General features: G+C 41.6%; 1 protein-coding gene across 6 annotated transcripts in view; it reads right to left on the reverse strand.

Moving 5' to 3' along the window:
- CFAP61 (cilia and flagella associated protein 61) overlaps window positions 1-16,144 on the reverse strand; it is a 249,888-nt gene that overhangs the window by 146,760 nt on the left and 86,984 nt on the right. For all 6 annotated transcript variants that reach the window (XM_027559593.1, XM_027559592.1, XM_027559595.1 and 3 more), the window contains 3 exons: window positions 10,462-10,588; window positions 4,592-4,669; window positions 1,750-1,956 (listed from right to left, as the gene is read on the reverse strand). In XM_027559593.1, the coding sequence (XP_027415394.1) occupies window positions 1,750-1,956; window positions 4,592-4,669; window positions 10,462-10,588 (412 nt within the window). The remainder of the gene's footprint in view (window positions 1-1,749; window positions 1,957-4,591; window positions 4,670-10,461; window positions 10,589-16,144) is intronic.

Here is a 16,144-nt window from a genome sequence, read left to right on the forward strand (position 1 = left end):
TGTGTCAGTCAAGAGTTCACTTATATTGCTGTCAACTGGGGATTTATAGCAGAATTTGGAGAGTCTCATTTGCACTATTTGGAATTGCTTCTTGCACTTGTTTAAATGGATGTGTATAAATCAACCAGAGGTGTAGACAGAGAGGAAATCTCTTTCCAAGTGTGTTTCTACATTATATACACAATAGTGCATAACATGGTGCTAATTCTACACCATGAGGGGAATATGTGAACATCCATCGAGTTCAGTTCAAGGTACCGTTTTTTTTTTTAGCATGGACGCAAAAAGACTCTACCAACCTGGCACATGCAGGCACCACTATGAATAAAAACTGAGAATTTAATGTCACATCCTGAAGGTCACCAAGCTGGCACTTGGCCAAATGGGAAGTGTAAAGCAATTGCGCAGGGCCATGCCTCTCAGGCAAAGCTGTTACACTTCCCATTTCGTGAGTTCAAATCTGGGGCATTCATGTTACTGTTGTGCTGTGTTTTCATCAGAAAAAAAAAAATCATCTTTTGAGCGTATTCTCCATTCGCTACCAATCTTTCCCATGTTTTCCCTTCTTTCTCCCCCATTTCTTCTGTTCTTCCAAAAGGCATTTGTCAAATAAGATACGTTGGTAAAATTACTGTTATGTGCATGTACCCATATACCTTAGATTGTTTTCGGTTGAATAATTCAGAACATTAAAAAAAATCTGTTAGCTCACCGTGATAACTAAGAGGAAAAGTGACAAGTGTCAGACCCCAGGCAGAGCCACACATGGATTATGGGGCAATCTCAACCTAGTCTGGGGGTTCGCCTCGCAACGGCCCTCAAGTCTGCCTCGACATTCTCAGTGGCAGAGGGACCATCTCGCAGGAAAGAATGGCTTGGGAGTCCAGCTCTGAGAAGCCCTTGCCTGCGAGCAAGCAGGACAGTGAGTGTGTGTGAGCACAGGTGGGACTCGTCTAGGCATTGGAGGTCGAGCTCTGAACAGGAAAAAAGCTCCAGCTTCACGGCACAAGACAGAATGTGAGCTAGTGAGAAGTGCAATGATGGAGACTGAAGCAGGAAGAACAGAAGCAAGAGCTTCTGTGTGTACACATAACAAGTGCTATGCAGATATAGAGGTGCTTCACCACATAAAGGCTGCATCAGTATCACTTATCTCCACTTTTTGTCCATCACTTTTATGGGATGTTATAGTGCTAATTTGGAATGTCATGATAGCACACCAGTATTCAGGATTGAACTGATTTATCCTATGAGTTCACTACTGGAATATTCTTTGCCTGAAGAACATGGTGGGACGTTTCGGCATTCACTAATGTATGTGACAGATAATTTGATTCTCACGTCCCTTAGGACACTTTTCCATAGCTTGCAGTCTTTGGTTAATATGGAAAAGCAAACAAATTGTTCTATTAATTGTGTGGGTTGTGACGGTTTCAGAAATTCAAAGTCTTCTGGGTTTTCCCTAGAGTGTGTGAAAAGGACCAAACTCAGTATGGCCATTTGAAATTCAGAGTCAAAATCCATATATAGTCAAACATATATATCACATATATGTATCATATATGTATAGTATATGTATATATGCATACACATGTGTATATATATGATGCATATATCATATATATATATACACACACATATATATAATCAAAATCCATGGAATGAGGAAGAAATAAAATATTGGCATGCAACACGAATGACACCGTGGACGCTGGTCTGCAGGAGAGGTGGCTGAGGACACGCTCTTACCTTGCCTTCCTTGACTTGTGGGTAAACAGGGTAGTAGAGACAAGATTTGTATCCTAAACGGAGGATCTCCTTGAGAAAAAACTTGGTGTAGTGCCGGAAAATGGGATTCAGGACAAAGTGATACAGGTGTCCGTGCTCTTCGCGCTGGTGGTGATTGAAGTAGATGAAATCTTCAATGTTGTAGTGGGATCGGATATACTCTATATCCTAAAAAAAAAAAAAAGGTGAGAAAGGACATCTAAGAGGGTTTTAAACAAATGGCATGCATCTTCTGAGAAACATCATTTAAAAATAACTTTAAGGGCATGCCTTTCCCTTCTCTTCCTAAGGAGCCAGGGTAGAGACTGAGCTACGCCTGGTGGGGACTAAGAAGAGATCTACCCCAGTGTCTGCTCTAAATGGCATTCATCCTCGGGGAGAAAATTTGAATACACACGCCCAGAGATACACACACAAGGATGTTTACCACAGTGAGGTTTCGAGTTGTGAAAACGGGGACTCAGTCCTGTGCTGGATGCTGCCCGGACGCCCTTTATCAGTGACTAACAGCTCACAACGGCCACCTCGGCAGAGAACTGCTCTGATGATGGTCATGCTTAGGTCGGTCTTCAAGAAGTTTCCCTGGAGGGACCTGGAGCCTGAGCTAATGATTCTCTCCTGCATTATCATGTTCCAGCATGTGGCCAGAGGAGTGGCTATGTAGCTGATCCCCTCTGGATGGACATCTAACTTGTTTCTAGGGCTTTGCTATGAGGAAACACATTGCCCTGTGCACCAGATCCAGGGCTTCTCTGAGAAAAATGCCCAGTGAAAGAAAAGAGACTTTAGGTACAGTAATGAGAGATGAGTTATTTTCTCCTATTACTTACTAATCTCATTTTCATGGTTAATTTTTGAAAAGCTAAAAGCTTGTTTCCCCAAAGCCACTTGCTTTGATGGCTTACTTCTGGAGGGTGGCTCAGAGCTTTGGAATTTGTTTCTCACAACTGTGCTAACAACCCAGACAGCCTTGTGTCCCAGCTTGTAGGCAGCCTCCCAGTGGCCAGAGCAATGTCATGGAGAAGCGGATAAACACACTGTCAAGGAGACCATGCCAGCCATTCGCATTGGTCATTTAATCTCTCATTCATGACATTGACAGACTTTTGAGGAAAACTGAGAAATGCAAAAGATCAGATAGAGAAACATACCACTCACTCCAAAGGAAACAGAGGTTATCTAGCAAACAGAAGATAATTAAAAAAAAAATTCTACAAAATGTCCTCAGAGATACCAAAAAGGATCTCACATAAAACATAACAAGCTGCTACAAAAAATAAAGAACAATAAGAGAACAAGGAAGGGACTTGGAAGTTAAATACATGAACTCTGAAATTAAAATTCCAGTAGAAGGTCTGAATAGACATGGATGAACAGTGCATTAGGGATCTGGAAGACAAAAATCAAGGAAATCTCCTAGAATGAAGAGTAAGAAGTACAATGGATTAAAAAGTACAGGAAGAAAGATATGAGACAGCAAAGGGTCAATTCCATTTAAAAAGGAATTTAAGACAAGGAGAATACAGAAAATGAAAGAGAAGAAATAACGAAATCATTATTCACAAGCTCACAAGTTCACAAGCTCAAAAGAGGCATAAGGTACTTAATAAGAATTTCAGGAATAAAAAGGAAAAGGGAATTCTCAAGAGAGAAAGCAAACAAACATACACTTATTTACATCAGATTGTGTTTTATCTGTGACATTGGCTACTGGAAGATGATGAGAATAAATACAACACTCTGATGAGGAATCATTTGCATAGGAACTCTATACACAGCTGAATTCAGGTGTATGGACAGATGAAAACTTGTATGTGTGTGGACTCAGAGACCTGACCCTCTTCCACCCTCTCTCCAAAAATTCTTAAAGATATATTGAATCAAAAGAATCTAAGAACAAGGATAGTTTGAATACATTGAAGAAATAAAGTCACATGAGCATATCAATAAATGCAAAACACATTTAATAAAATTCAATATGCATGCACAATAAAAGCTTTTAGTGAACTAGAAATAGGAGAGAAGTTCCTTGATATCTTCCAGAAGCTATGTTCCCAGCTGCGAAGTCTCAATATTACATTTATCAGTTCTGCCTAAATTGTCGTGTAAAATCTACATAGGCACAAATAAATTCATAGTAAGTGTTACAAGGTTTATCCAGAAAGGAAAACACTCAAGTAAAACCAAGAAATTTTAGGCAAAGGAAACAAACAAGAGAAGACTTCCGTACCAGATACCAAAACACATGATAATGCAATAGCTATCAACAAATAAATCTATGGAATGGAATAGAGAGTAAAAATAGACACAGACACATGGAAATTTAATAACGCAAAGGCAGCATTTTAAATCAGCAGGGAAAGAATGGACTGCTCAGTAATAAATACTTTGGAATAATTGGCTGTGCATTGGGACAAAATAAAATTAGATGTCCACTTAACAACAAACACACACGATGCATGTTATTAAGTGCAAGAAAGGATGTTGGAAGGGATAAATGCATAACTCTCAATAGAGTAATTCTTTAGGGAAAGAGCTGGGACTTTTTTTGGTGTTGGGAGGTTATTTGAATTTTTAGAATGTGAATGTTTTCATGTATTCTTTGTAACATTTTAAACATTTTGAACTGAAAAAAAAAAGTGTCTGCCAAGTAGGATGCAAGCAGATCTATAGCCTTCGGGAAAAGGAGACATTCGTATTAAATAAGAGTTTAAATTAATTAAACTTAGAAAGAGACATCATGCGTTGATTCAGGAGAGGAAAAGGCACAGTCAAGGGAAGTCATATCCACTTCCCAGCTTACCATTTCATTTCTGATCACTGCAATGCCGACTACCTGTTCTGCAACTTCAGCTACAAATACCTGAAGTGGTGTTCCATCCTGGAAAGAGAAGAAGATGCCTTAGGACCTTTCAAAATATTGCTATTAATGTTTCTGCAAGCTGTCCTTAAAGGGTTTCAACTGTGATCATAGAACAACAATGATGAAGCCACCATCCTATCACCTTCTGGGCCAGGTAATAAGTTCAATGCCCTCCTTGACTGCATTTAACCCTCACTCCAACCCTATGAGGTAAATATTACCATTATGTCTCTACTTTATTTATGAGAAAACAAAGCTTGAGAGTCCACCTTGACAAGATCTCCAACTACTGTGGAATGGGTCTATTGATTCCAACCAATTGCTTTTGACTGGGAATCTGTATTCCTGCCAGGATAATCTCATGGACAGAGGAGCTTGGCAGGCTACAGTCCCTGGGGTCGCAGAAAGTCAGACATGACTTAGCGACTGAACAGCAACTGTTTTCTTTAGCACATCAGTGATTGTCACTGTCAGCCCAGGAGCCCTGTGTCCTGAGGATGCCAAAGAGCTTTGGTTCATGTCTGCTACTACTTTCTGTATTAGAAATTAAAATTGAGAAAAGTTTGGATTCTTCTATGAATTTTTGTTGAATTTACTCGTTAAAGCAAATTTTTTAATTTGACAAAAATATTTAGAGAAATATTTAGATGACACCACCTTTATGGCAGAAAGCGAAGAAGAACTAAAGAGCCTCTTGATGAAAGTGAAAGAGGAGAGTGAAAAATCTGGCTTAAAACTCAACTAAGATCATGGCATCTGGTCCCATCACTTCATGGCAAATAGATGGGGAAACAGTGGAAACAGTGAGAGACTTTATTTTTTTAGGCTCCAAAATCATTACAGATGGTGACTGCAGCCATGAAATTAAAAGACACTTGCTCCTTGGAAGAAAAGCTATGACTGACGTAGACATCATATTAAAAAGCAGAGACATTACTTTGCTGACAAAGGTCCATCTAGTAAAAGCTTTGGTTTTTCCAGTAGTCATGTATGGATGTGAGAGTTGGACTATAAAGAAAGCTGAGCACCGAAGAATTGATGCTTTTGAACTGTGGTGTTGGAGAAGGCTCTTGAGAGTCCCTTGGACTACAAGGAGATCCAACCAGTCCATCCTAAAGGAAATCATTCCTGAATATTCATTGGAAGGACGGATGCTGAAGCTGAAACTCCAATACTTTGGCCACCTGATGAGAAGAACTGACTAATTGGAAAAGACCCTGATGCTGGGGAAGATTGAAGGCAGGAGGAGAAGGGGATGGCAGAGGATGAGGTGGTTGGATGGCATCACCGACTTGATGGACATGAGTTCAAGTAAGCTCTGGGCATTGGTGATGGACAGGGAAGCCTGGTGTGCTGCAGTCCATGGGGTTGCAAAGAGTCGGACGTGAAGGAGTGAGTGAACTGAACTGATGGATTTAGAGAAAAGAGTAGCATTGTTTCAGATTTTTGCAGATCTTGAATGTGTGGCTTAATGGAAGACAGCTAGATTCTCACATCTGCTTCTGTATTCAATCTGTTGTAATATATTAGTTTGGTTGAAATGAATGCAAAAAAAAATCTGTCTTCATAAGGATAGTAGTTGGAAAAAGGAGATGTATTTAAATAATTTTTTCAGATAATTATGGATATTCTTCTTTGATGCTCCACCAAAAAGTAACATGTCGTACATATTGTATTAAAGATTTGTTGCAATGTGGATCTGAAATCTATCAGTGAATGACCTACTACATTGAAATTCACTGGTCTCTTCTTCACTTTGAATCTTTTACCTCTGCATGATTTTGTAATATCATGGCTTGTCTATCTGGAAAATATTGGTTCACCAAGCTTATGCAGATTTTCCAAATGTTGACCTATTTTTAATTGCAAAATATCAAAACACTGCATTTGGTAATATCACCACCAGCTTCATCAGAAAACCTGTTTTTAAGTTTTTGGGGAGCTGTCAAGCTTATGATGGCAGATACTGATTTTCTAAAAGTCTAAGTTTTTCTTTAAAGCTTGGTCTTCATCATAGAGGATACATGCTGTCAGTTGTCTTCGTGGAGTGACCCTCTCACCTCGTTCACTTTGAAGAAAAAGTCTGCGGGCTCCCCAGGACTAAATAACCATATTTTGTCTGCCAGCTGCTCTGTGACAGCAGTGCTGCAATTCAAACAACCGCAGAAACGTTTTCCTTCAAACCACCACCACGTTTCAGTCTGCAGCCCAAGAGTGGTATGGCCGTATCTCGTTTTGCTACACAGAATATGGCAAATACATATACTCAAGGACTGAGGCTTAGTAAGTGAATAATGTTTACGGCTTCAAGGGAAACTGGCTCGCCTCTTTTTTTTTTTTTTTTTTGGAATTTTAATTAAAATGTCTATGGAGATAGCTGCAGATGCACCAGCAGTTGTAAAAAACAATACAGAGAGATTCCTTGTACATTTTGTCCAGTATCCTATAATGGTCACTTTATGCAGAACACTAGTATGATATGACAAGCAGGGAAAGCACACTGATGTGATTGTGTGTGTGTGTGTGTGTATGTGTGTGTGTATTCAGGTCTGTGCGACTTTAGCCCCTGTGTGGGCTCATGTGCCCACCATTGCAGTCAAGATACTAGACAGTCCACCACAAGGATCTCTTGGCTTGCCTACTGTACCACACCTGTCTTCCCTCTGCCCCGCCCCCATCCTTAACCCTGGCAACAAGTGATCTGTTCTCCAGCTCTAAAGTGTTATCATTTACAAAATGTCATACAAGCAAAATCATACAATATATAACCTCTAGGGATTGGCTTATTTTTCCATTTAGCATAATTCTCTGAATATTTTTTAGTGGTAAAGAATCCGCCTGCCAATGCAGGAGATGCAAGAGACGTGGGTTAGATCCCTGGGTCAGGAGGATCCCCTGGAATAGGAAATGGCACCCTACTCCAATATTCTTGCCTGGAAAACTCCATGGGCAGAGGAGCCTGGTGGGTGACAGTCCATGGGGCTGCAAAGAGTTGCACATGACTGAGCAACCGATCACATACACACACACACACACACTGGACATTCACCCAAGTTGATGCATGATATCAACAGTGCATCCCTTAACAGTACAGGGGTCCTTATAAAGCTAAAAATAGAACAAGCATATGATCCAGCAATTCCACTTCTGAGCATATACCTGGAAAAGATGAAAACCCTAATTTGAAGAGAGACATGCACCCCAATGATCACTGCAACATTACTGACAATAGCCATGACATGGAAGCAACATAAATATCCATCAACAGAGGAATGGAGAAATAAGATGTGACACTTATATACAATGGAATGTTACTCATCTGTAAAGAACAATGAAATTTGCCATTTGCAGCAACATGGATGGACCCAGAGATGATCTTATTAACTGAAGTAAATCAGACGGAAAAAATAAATAAATAAATCTCAGGTAATATCACTTATTTGTGGAATCTAACAAAAAATGATACAAATGAGCTTATTTACAAAACAGAAATAGACTCACAGACATGGAAAACAATCACAGTTACCAAAGGAGAAAGGGATGATGGGAGAGATAAATTGGGAGCTTGAAATTAACTGATATACTGACTGGCTGGCTCAGTCACTCAGTCGTGTCCGATTCTTTGCAATCCTAAGGATGGTAGCCCACCAGGTTCCACTGTCCGTGGGATTTTTTTCAGGCAGGCATACTGGAATGGGTTGCCATTTCCTCCTCCAGGGGATCTTCATGACCTAGCAAATGAACCCACATCTCCTTTGGCTCCTGCATTGCAGGAGAATTCTTTACCACTGAGCTACTCGGGAAGCCCAACTGATATACATTACTATATATAAAACAGATAAATAACAAGGACTTACTGTATAGATATACATATATTTACCTGAATCACTCTGTGGTACACCTGAAACTAATACAACATTATAACTCAACTATGCTTAAACAAACAAAAAAACAGTACATCGTTTGCTACTGCTGAGCTCTATTCAATGGCATGGAGGTAACACAGCTTATCCACCTATTGAAGGACACCTGGTCTGACTCCAGCTGCTATGAACACTTGTATTCAAATCTTCCTTTTTCTGGGATAAATGGTCAGGAGTGTAATCACCAGGTCACATGACTGTTGTATTTATTTGTCTGTTTTTTTAAGGGATAGCCAAAATGTTCTCCAGAGGGGGGATAGCATTTCACATCCCACCAGCAACAGAGGAGTGACCCAATTTCCCAGCATCCTTGCCAGCACCGAGGAGCATCCCTCTTTTTAGTTTTGGCCATTCTGCTGGTGCACAGTGATCTGCTGTCATGGGCTTTCTGCTCCTGTCACTCCTGTGAGAGCAGAGCAGCAAACTCAGTGACCACTGGCAAGTTTGCTGCCCCACCCCCGATCCACACCGAGGTCCCTGAGGTTTTTCCCACCATTGCTTTTGCACCATCAGTGTGAATATCAATTTGGCAGAAAAGAAAAATAATTTCTTACTCTTCTTAGGAGGATAGTTTTAATCTCACAGACTCCCTGAATGTCTTGGGGACCCCTAGAGTTCCTTAGAACCCGCTTTAAGAACTGGGCCACTACATCATACTGTGTCAGCCAGCCACGAGGGAAGGAACAAAAAAAATATATAAACCAAGACCAAAAGAGATCAAGACAAACCAAAACAGAAAAACATGTGCAGAAGGGAAGTTTTCTTTTCATTCAATGCCTTTATATTTATTAAAACTCTCACCATGTTTGTGTTTGTTGGCTCCCTCTTGATGAGTTTTAGATTGACTGAAAGGGTTATTCAAAAGAGCCCATAACTGGGAACTCACCAGATGACCTGAGAGGTGGAATGAATAAACTGGGGTATGTTCAAGCAATGAAGTACTTTGTACACCACACTGTGGCTGAATCTCACAGTTGTGGCTGAGCAAAAGATGCTTGGTGTCAGAAAACATAGTGTCTGATCCCTTTAAATAAAGCTCAAAAGCCAGGTATTTATGATCTTAGAAGTGAAGGTAGTACTAACCCGGGGGGAGGGAGGAGTCACTAAATGAGAACTTGAAAGGGACTTCCAGTGGGCTGGGATTAGTCTGTTTCCTGTTTATTCCATGGTGTATTCAAATTGTGAAATCTATCAAACATTTTTTATTGGTTATGCTTCAGTGAAATTTTTTTAAATAAAATTCATCAAAACAGTAATGAAGCATTTTCCTAACCGCATGCATTCTTCCACATCTGGAGGAAGGTAACTGGCATGGTCCTTAAGAAGGCAGCAATGACATAAGGACCACTGCTAGCTTGCCCTTTGTTATGCCAGATGTATCATATACTTACTGTACTAGAAAGAGAGCCCCAAATTTGTCACACAGGATCTTCCCAGCCAATCTGATCTTTGAGGATGCAGCCAGGTCACCAAAAGGGTATGGACCAACCCATCATCCAGAGGGTGAGATGGGTGCTGCTGGGGTTGGCACCAGGGACCCAAGGATCCTCTAACCTGACTCAGATGTGCCTATTCCAAGCACTGGGGTCTCATTTTCTTACACGTTGCCTAGATTAAGTTCAAATTTTCTATGCCCGAGATAAGGATTTAGGGCATATCTGATCAGCCCCCATGGGGTCACTAGTGAGAAAACAGCCCCAAACTTCTTTAAACCTCAGTTTCCTTTTTCTTTTTTTCTCCCTCCCCTCTCCCAACCCCACCTCTGTTGCTCCCCACCACCCAATTCTCCAACAAGGTCCAAGAAAACTTCAGGATAGAACCTACCTGGTACTCATAAGTACCAAAGCATGGGGAAAGGAAGCCAGTCTGGAAGTGGCAGGTACTTACAGGGTCCCTGCGAGCCTCGTTGTACTGCTTCAAATCCTCCAATATGCTTTTACACGGCATGAGGGTCTTGACGAGCTTTTCAACACCAGGAGTGTCCAAGAGGGTAGCTAATCTTATTTTAATGGTCCTGGGTAAGAAGAGACACATTTTCTTTTTCCGCTTAAAGTACTAAAATACATATTCTCCCTGTCCCCCAAATGGAGACAAGATTGTAACAGATCACACTTATGTAAAATAATATCCAGCAAAATATTTTTATATAACATTGGGATTTAATTAAAAAGTAATTCTTCATTCTAGAAAACATGGAAAACATTCATTTAAAAAGTGAGAACAATAAGGTTAGAAGAAAAAGAAAACAGCAACACTGATTGTAACCATTAACCAAACAATATAAAGTCAAATTTTAAATTTATTTCATTTAAAATGTTCAGCACTATGCTTTATGTCACATTGCTTCATACATAAAGCCAAACTCTGTCAAATTTATAAAGTATGTTAAGAGGTTAAAAACTTACACTGAACCCAGGCTTGCTTCACGAGTCTTAAATTTCTTAATAATTTTATCTCTGATTTCGTGATTTTACGTGAAGTCTAGGAGGACAATGGAGCACGTCCGGGGCTTGATGCCTTGGCTCACAGGTGGTACCCACCTCATCCAGCTCCCATGATGGTTTCTCCCCGATCTGTGCCCTGCCTTTGGCACCTCCCCAATCTCTGCCCTGTGATGGCTTCCATCCTCTGCCAGGGTGACAACTGGGTGCATCAGTGGGGGAGCCCCACTTTGAGCAATCCTGCCCCACCCTCGCTGGGGTCCTGGACATGGACCTGGGGAGGATCGGCATCAAACTGTGCCCCTGGAGTCTCTAATCAGAGCAAGGTGGTGGCTGTCTGCACCCAGGGCAGGCAATGCCACAGTGTGTTAGGCTGGCAACTCAGTGTAGAGCGCCAGCCCACCCCATACCTAGGTATGCAGGGCATCTGAGTGCCTGTTTGCCACGGGATGGAGCTGTGGACCCATGCGAAGGGGAAGTGATGATGTCTCCACCTTAGCCTGGAGGCTGGGCCCTGCATACGATGTAGGGCTCATACAAGGAACACTCTCCAGTCATTATAGGGTTATTAGTGTTATTATCAAATAGGACAAGGCTACTCCTCCTACTATTAATAAAGTGAAATACTCTAACCTACTTTGCTTCCAACTGTAGTGAATATTTGTGCTTATGTTTTAATGTCCGCTTCTGTTCTATGTGCAAAGCAGCACATTTGAAAGACCAATCTACATATATAGTTAAGTGATATAAAAATGATCAATTACTTTGTCTCTTAGTCACGCCCAACTCTTTGTGACCCCAGGGACTGTAGCCCACCAGCCTTTTCTGTCCATGGAGTTTTCCAGGCAAGAACACTAGAGTGGGTTGCCATTTCTTTCTCCAGGGGATCTTCCTGACCCAAGGATCAAACCCACATACCCTGCATCTCCTGCACTGGCAGGCAGATTCTTTACCGCTGAGCCACCAGTGAAGCCCCAATCAATTGCTATCACCTGAATAATAGAATAATAATAAAATTGGAAAAAGAGTACATCAAGGCCGTATATTGTCACCCTGCTTATTTAACTGATACGCAGAGCACATCATGAAAAATGCTGGGCTGGATGAAGCACAAGCTGGAATCAAGATTACTGGGAGAAATATCAATAACCTCAGATATGCAGATGACACCCTTATGGCAGAAAGTGAAGAAGAACTAAAGAGCCTCTTGATGAAAGTGAAAGAGGAGAGTGAAAAAGTTGGCTTAAAACTCAACATTCAGAAAACGAAGATCATGGCATCTGGTCCCATCACTTCATGGCAAATAGATGGGAAAACAATGGAAACAGTGACAAACTTTATTTTCTTGGGCTCCAAAATCACTGCAGATGGTGACGGCAGCCATAAAATTAAAAGACACTTGCTCCTTGGAAGAAAAGTTATGACTGACCTAGACAGCATATTAAAAAGTAGAGCCATTACTTTGCCACCAAAGTCTATCTAGCCAAAGCTATGGTTTTTCCAGTAGTCATGTATGGATGTAAGAGTTGAACCATAAAGAAAGCTGAGTGCAAAGAATTGATGCTTTTGAACTGTGGTGTTGGAGAAGACTTTTGAGAGTCCCTTGGACTACAAAGAGATCCAACCAGTCCATCCTAAAGGAAATCAGTCCTGAATATGAATTGAAAGGACTGATGCTGAAGCTGAAACTCCAATACTTTGGCCACCTGATGTGAAGAACTGACTCACTGGAAAAGACCCTGATGCTGGGAAAGAATGAAGGTGGGGGAAGAAGGGGATGACAGAGGATGAGATGGTTGGATGGCATCACTGATTCGATGGACATGAGTTTGAGTAAGCTCCAGGAGTTGGTGATGGACAGAGAAGCCTGGTGTGCTACAGCTCATGAGGTTGCAAAGAGTCAGACACAACTGAGCAACAGAACTGAACTGAACTGAACTGAATAATAGAAACAGCATGAGCAATTTTTAAGTGAAAGATAAGAACATGGTTCTGACATGGCCACCTTGTGCCAAAATCTAGTTCAGATGTTCCTACTTGTATCTCTCCACAAGTTTGGAATGAGGAGTTTTGGATCATCATTCTTTCATTATCAGCTCTGTGCTGGGTCCCTTCCTCTTCCCCACAACCAGGCACAGAGCCGGGAAAGAGACCATGCCCACCAGCTCTTCTGCCGGTTACCGTGCACAACCTTCCCAGAAGTGAACACATGCTCAGGCCAAGACGGTTTAGGCATTTTCTCCTCAAGGGCTCACACGTGGTTCTAGGGCTGCTTTGAATCAGAGGAGCTTAGCCATGGTTGTCCACCCATCCATGGGGCTTCCTCCAGCCATAGAAGAAGCAAGTTCTCCCAAGGGGGTCCTACATGGGCCCCCCTGGTTTCCTAACCCTTCCCCGTGGCCCTTCACCTCCCCAGGTCACTCCACCTTCACATGTCCCTCCTCTGCTGAACTTGGATGTTCAGGAAATGTCACCTCTCCACGAAGAAGTGATGTCATCCTCGCCCACTGGTCCCTTCTTGGATCTGGAAAGTTTTGTTTCACAAGAGATTTTGTTCTCCTGCTTTTGGCGGATTCTGGCCTCAAAGGTCAGATTTTATAGCATTTAATCAGACTGCATACATAACAAAATAGAAAATCATACATAAAAGTAGAAGGAAAAAGATTTAACAGTTAATTTTTCAACTTCAGGTTGAATGAATGAATGGTTATAGACACCTAGCAGTCAATGTGTATGTCATCACTCAGTCCTGCAGAATATAGGGTGGTTTTTTGATGCCAGTGAATTAAAACTAAATGATGGAAAGAAGAAAAAGTAATTTGAATCTTTCTGCATTTCAAAGGAGTGATCTATGTAATAGAAACATAAAATAATTCGACAGCTTTGGCATTTCAGTTTAAACCAAAACAAAATGATAACCACAAAATAAAGTTTCTCTTGGCTTCTATTCAAGGAAGCTGGTTAAAAGCACCAGAAAGACTGATAGCCCTAAACCACTCTCAGTGACAACATGGGCCTGAAACAGGTAGAATGGCGCCATGCTAGAAAAAGATGACTACCAGGCATCAGTGAGCCACCCATGGAGAAGCATATAAAGCAAAAACACTGAGGGAAGGAGCCATTTAAAAGCCAACTCCTAAGGGCATTTTTATTTGCTGAGCAAAGTTGACAATAAGTAGTATGATTCAACTTAGAGGTCAATGTTTATTCATAGAAAATAATTTCTGGCACCAAAAAAAAAAAAATATATATATATATATATCAGTTGGATGAGTAAGTTTGAAACCTAATCTCCCAAATTTAAAAAAAAAAAAAATGCCAAATTTCAGAAAAACATGCTTTGGAAGGGCAGGAAGATGGAATGACCAGTTGGTTCATCCAAACGTGTCCTCTGGTCATGAATAAAGAATAAAAGCCCATGGAATGGTGGCTCAGATGGTAAAAAATCCACCTGCAATACGGGAGACCTGGGTTCGATCCCTGGGTCTGGGATGCCCTGGAGAATGGAACGGCTGGCTACCCACTCCAGAATTCTCCAATTCTCTGGCCTGGAGAATTCCATGGACAGAGAAGCCTGGCGGGCTACAGTCCATGGGGTTGCAAAGTCAGACACGACTGAGAGACTTTCACACACATAACGGTGAAGGATAGGCAGGCGGAGGAAAGGAACAGGGGTCCTCATACCACACACCCCCCTCAGGTTATATAAGCAGGCACCCCTGAGATCACTCGGTGAAGGAGAGTGTTAAAAAGCGTTCAGTTATGCACATTCCAAATGAAAGCTAACATAAATGCTGGAAAATGTCCTCTCAAAGACCAGTAGCCACAAATGAAATGAGAGGGGCCCCCTCGTGGAATCTGTTGACAGAGAGGTAACACCGCTAACAACCAAGCAATTTGTCCCTGTGCTCAGCAGCATGGCCAGAGGGCAGGTGACAGACATAAATATAATTTCCCAAGGGAAGAGGAAGGCGATCCGGTAGGAGCCGAGGACAGGAGGTCATGAAATTTAGAGTAACCAAACTTAAGGGCAAGAACAATCCATCCCAGATGTCAAGAGAAGTGAAGCAAAAAATGGAAGAACACGGATGTATTTAAAGCCACAGCTCAAAAAGCGGGGCAGCGGAGGGCTGTGCCCACATGGCTGCTCCACTGCCTCCTGCCCTCTGCCCCCACGTGTCTCATGCCCTCACATTCGCCCTCATCACTACCTGGTCTGTATCTTCTCACTCCCCTTCCTTTGCATCTTTCTCCTCTACCTGGAATGCAGGTAGAATTTAAAGAATTAAAGATCTAGGTTTGCTCTAGAGAAAAATGACCCATTGCCATGGCCACAAGAGAGACATCCCCTGTTGGTGACACACACATGGGTTTTGAGGGACATCCCCCCCTACACGCAAGCAGATTCCAAGCAGCAAGGAGTCAGGAACAAGAGTAAAAGTGCAAAGGAGCCACAAGACTGGACACACTGAGAACTCGGTGAGCGGTGGTGGGTGGGTTGTCAATGAAACTCAGAGCAACAAAGGAAAGCTCCCAAAGAGGGCTCAGAGGGGAACAGTGACAAAGACCATGACTTTCTAAGGACCCGGAAACTATTTCTGCTTGAGAGTTCAACTTTTCAGAAAAGAACCCAGGTGCACACAATCTGCACCTTTATATGTAAGTGATTAGAACAAAGCAAACATGAAGTTGACATTGCAAATGGTTACAAAGAATAGCGAGGGCCCTGCTGCCACTAGGATTAATTTCCAGATGCATGTTGAAAGTCTCATTGTTTTGAAAAATTAAACTTAATTTTTAATAAAAGAAATATGTGTTCACAGTAAGAAAAGGAAGTGTACAAGAAAGGAACATGACTATGAATTAAATAATTAAGCAACTAAGAGCAAGGTCATGACCACAGGCAGACCCGGGGCCCAGTCCTGACCAAATGTCATCTGGCTGCTGTCGTCAGTGTGTTTATTCATGAGTAGCATTGGAAGTCATGAGAAAATGTCACCAATATGCTCTATTCAAGAATGCAGAGAGTGTAAAGAGCACCTAATAAAAGTTTTACTTGAGTCATAGTAAAATTTAAACTCTCAGTGATACAAAATTAACTTCATTTTCTGTTATGGACATAATGCATG

The sequence above is a fragment of the Bos indicus x Bos taurus genome, chromosome 13 (assembly GCF_003369695.1).
Source record: "Bos indicus x Bos taurus breed Angus x Brahman F1 hybrid chromosome 13, Bos_hybrid_MaternalHap_v2.0, whole genome shotgun sequence".
In the NCBI taxonomy this organism is placed as follows: Eukaryota; Metazoa; Chordata; class Mammalia; order Artiodactyla; family Bovidae; genus Bos; species Bos indicus x Bos taurus.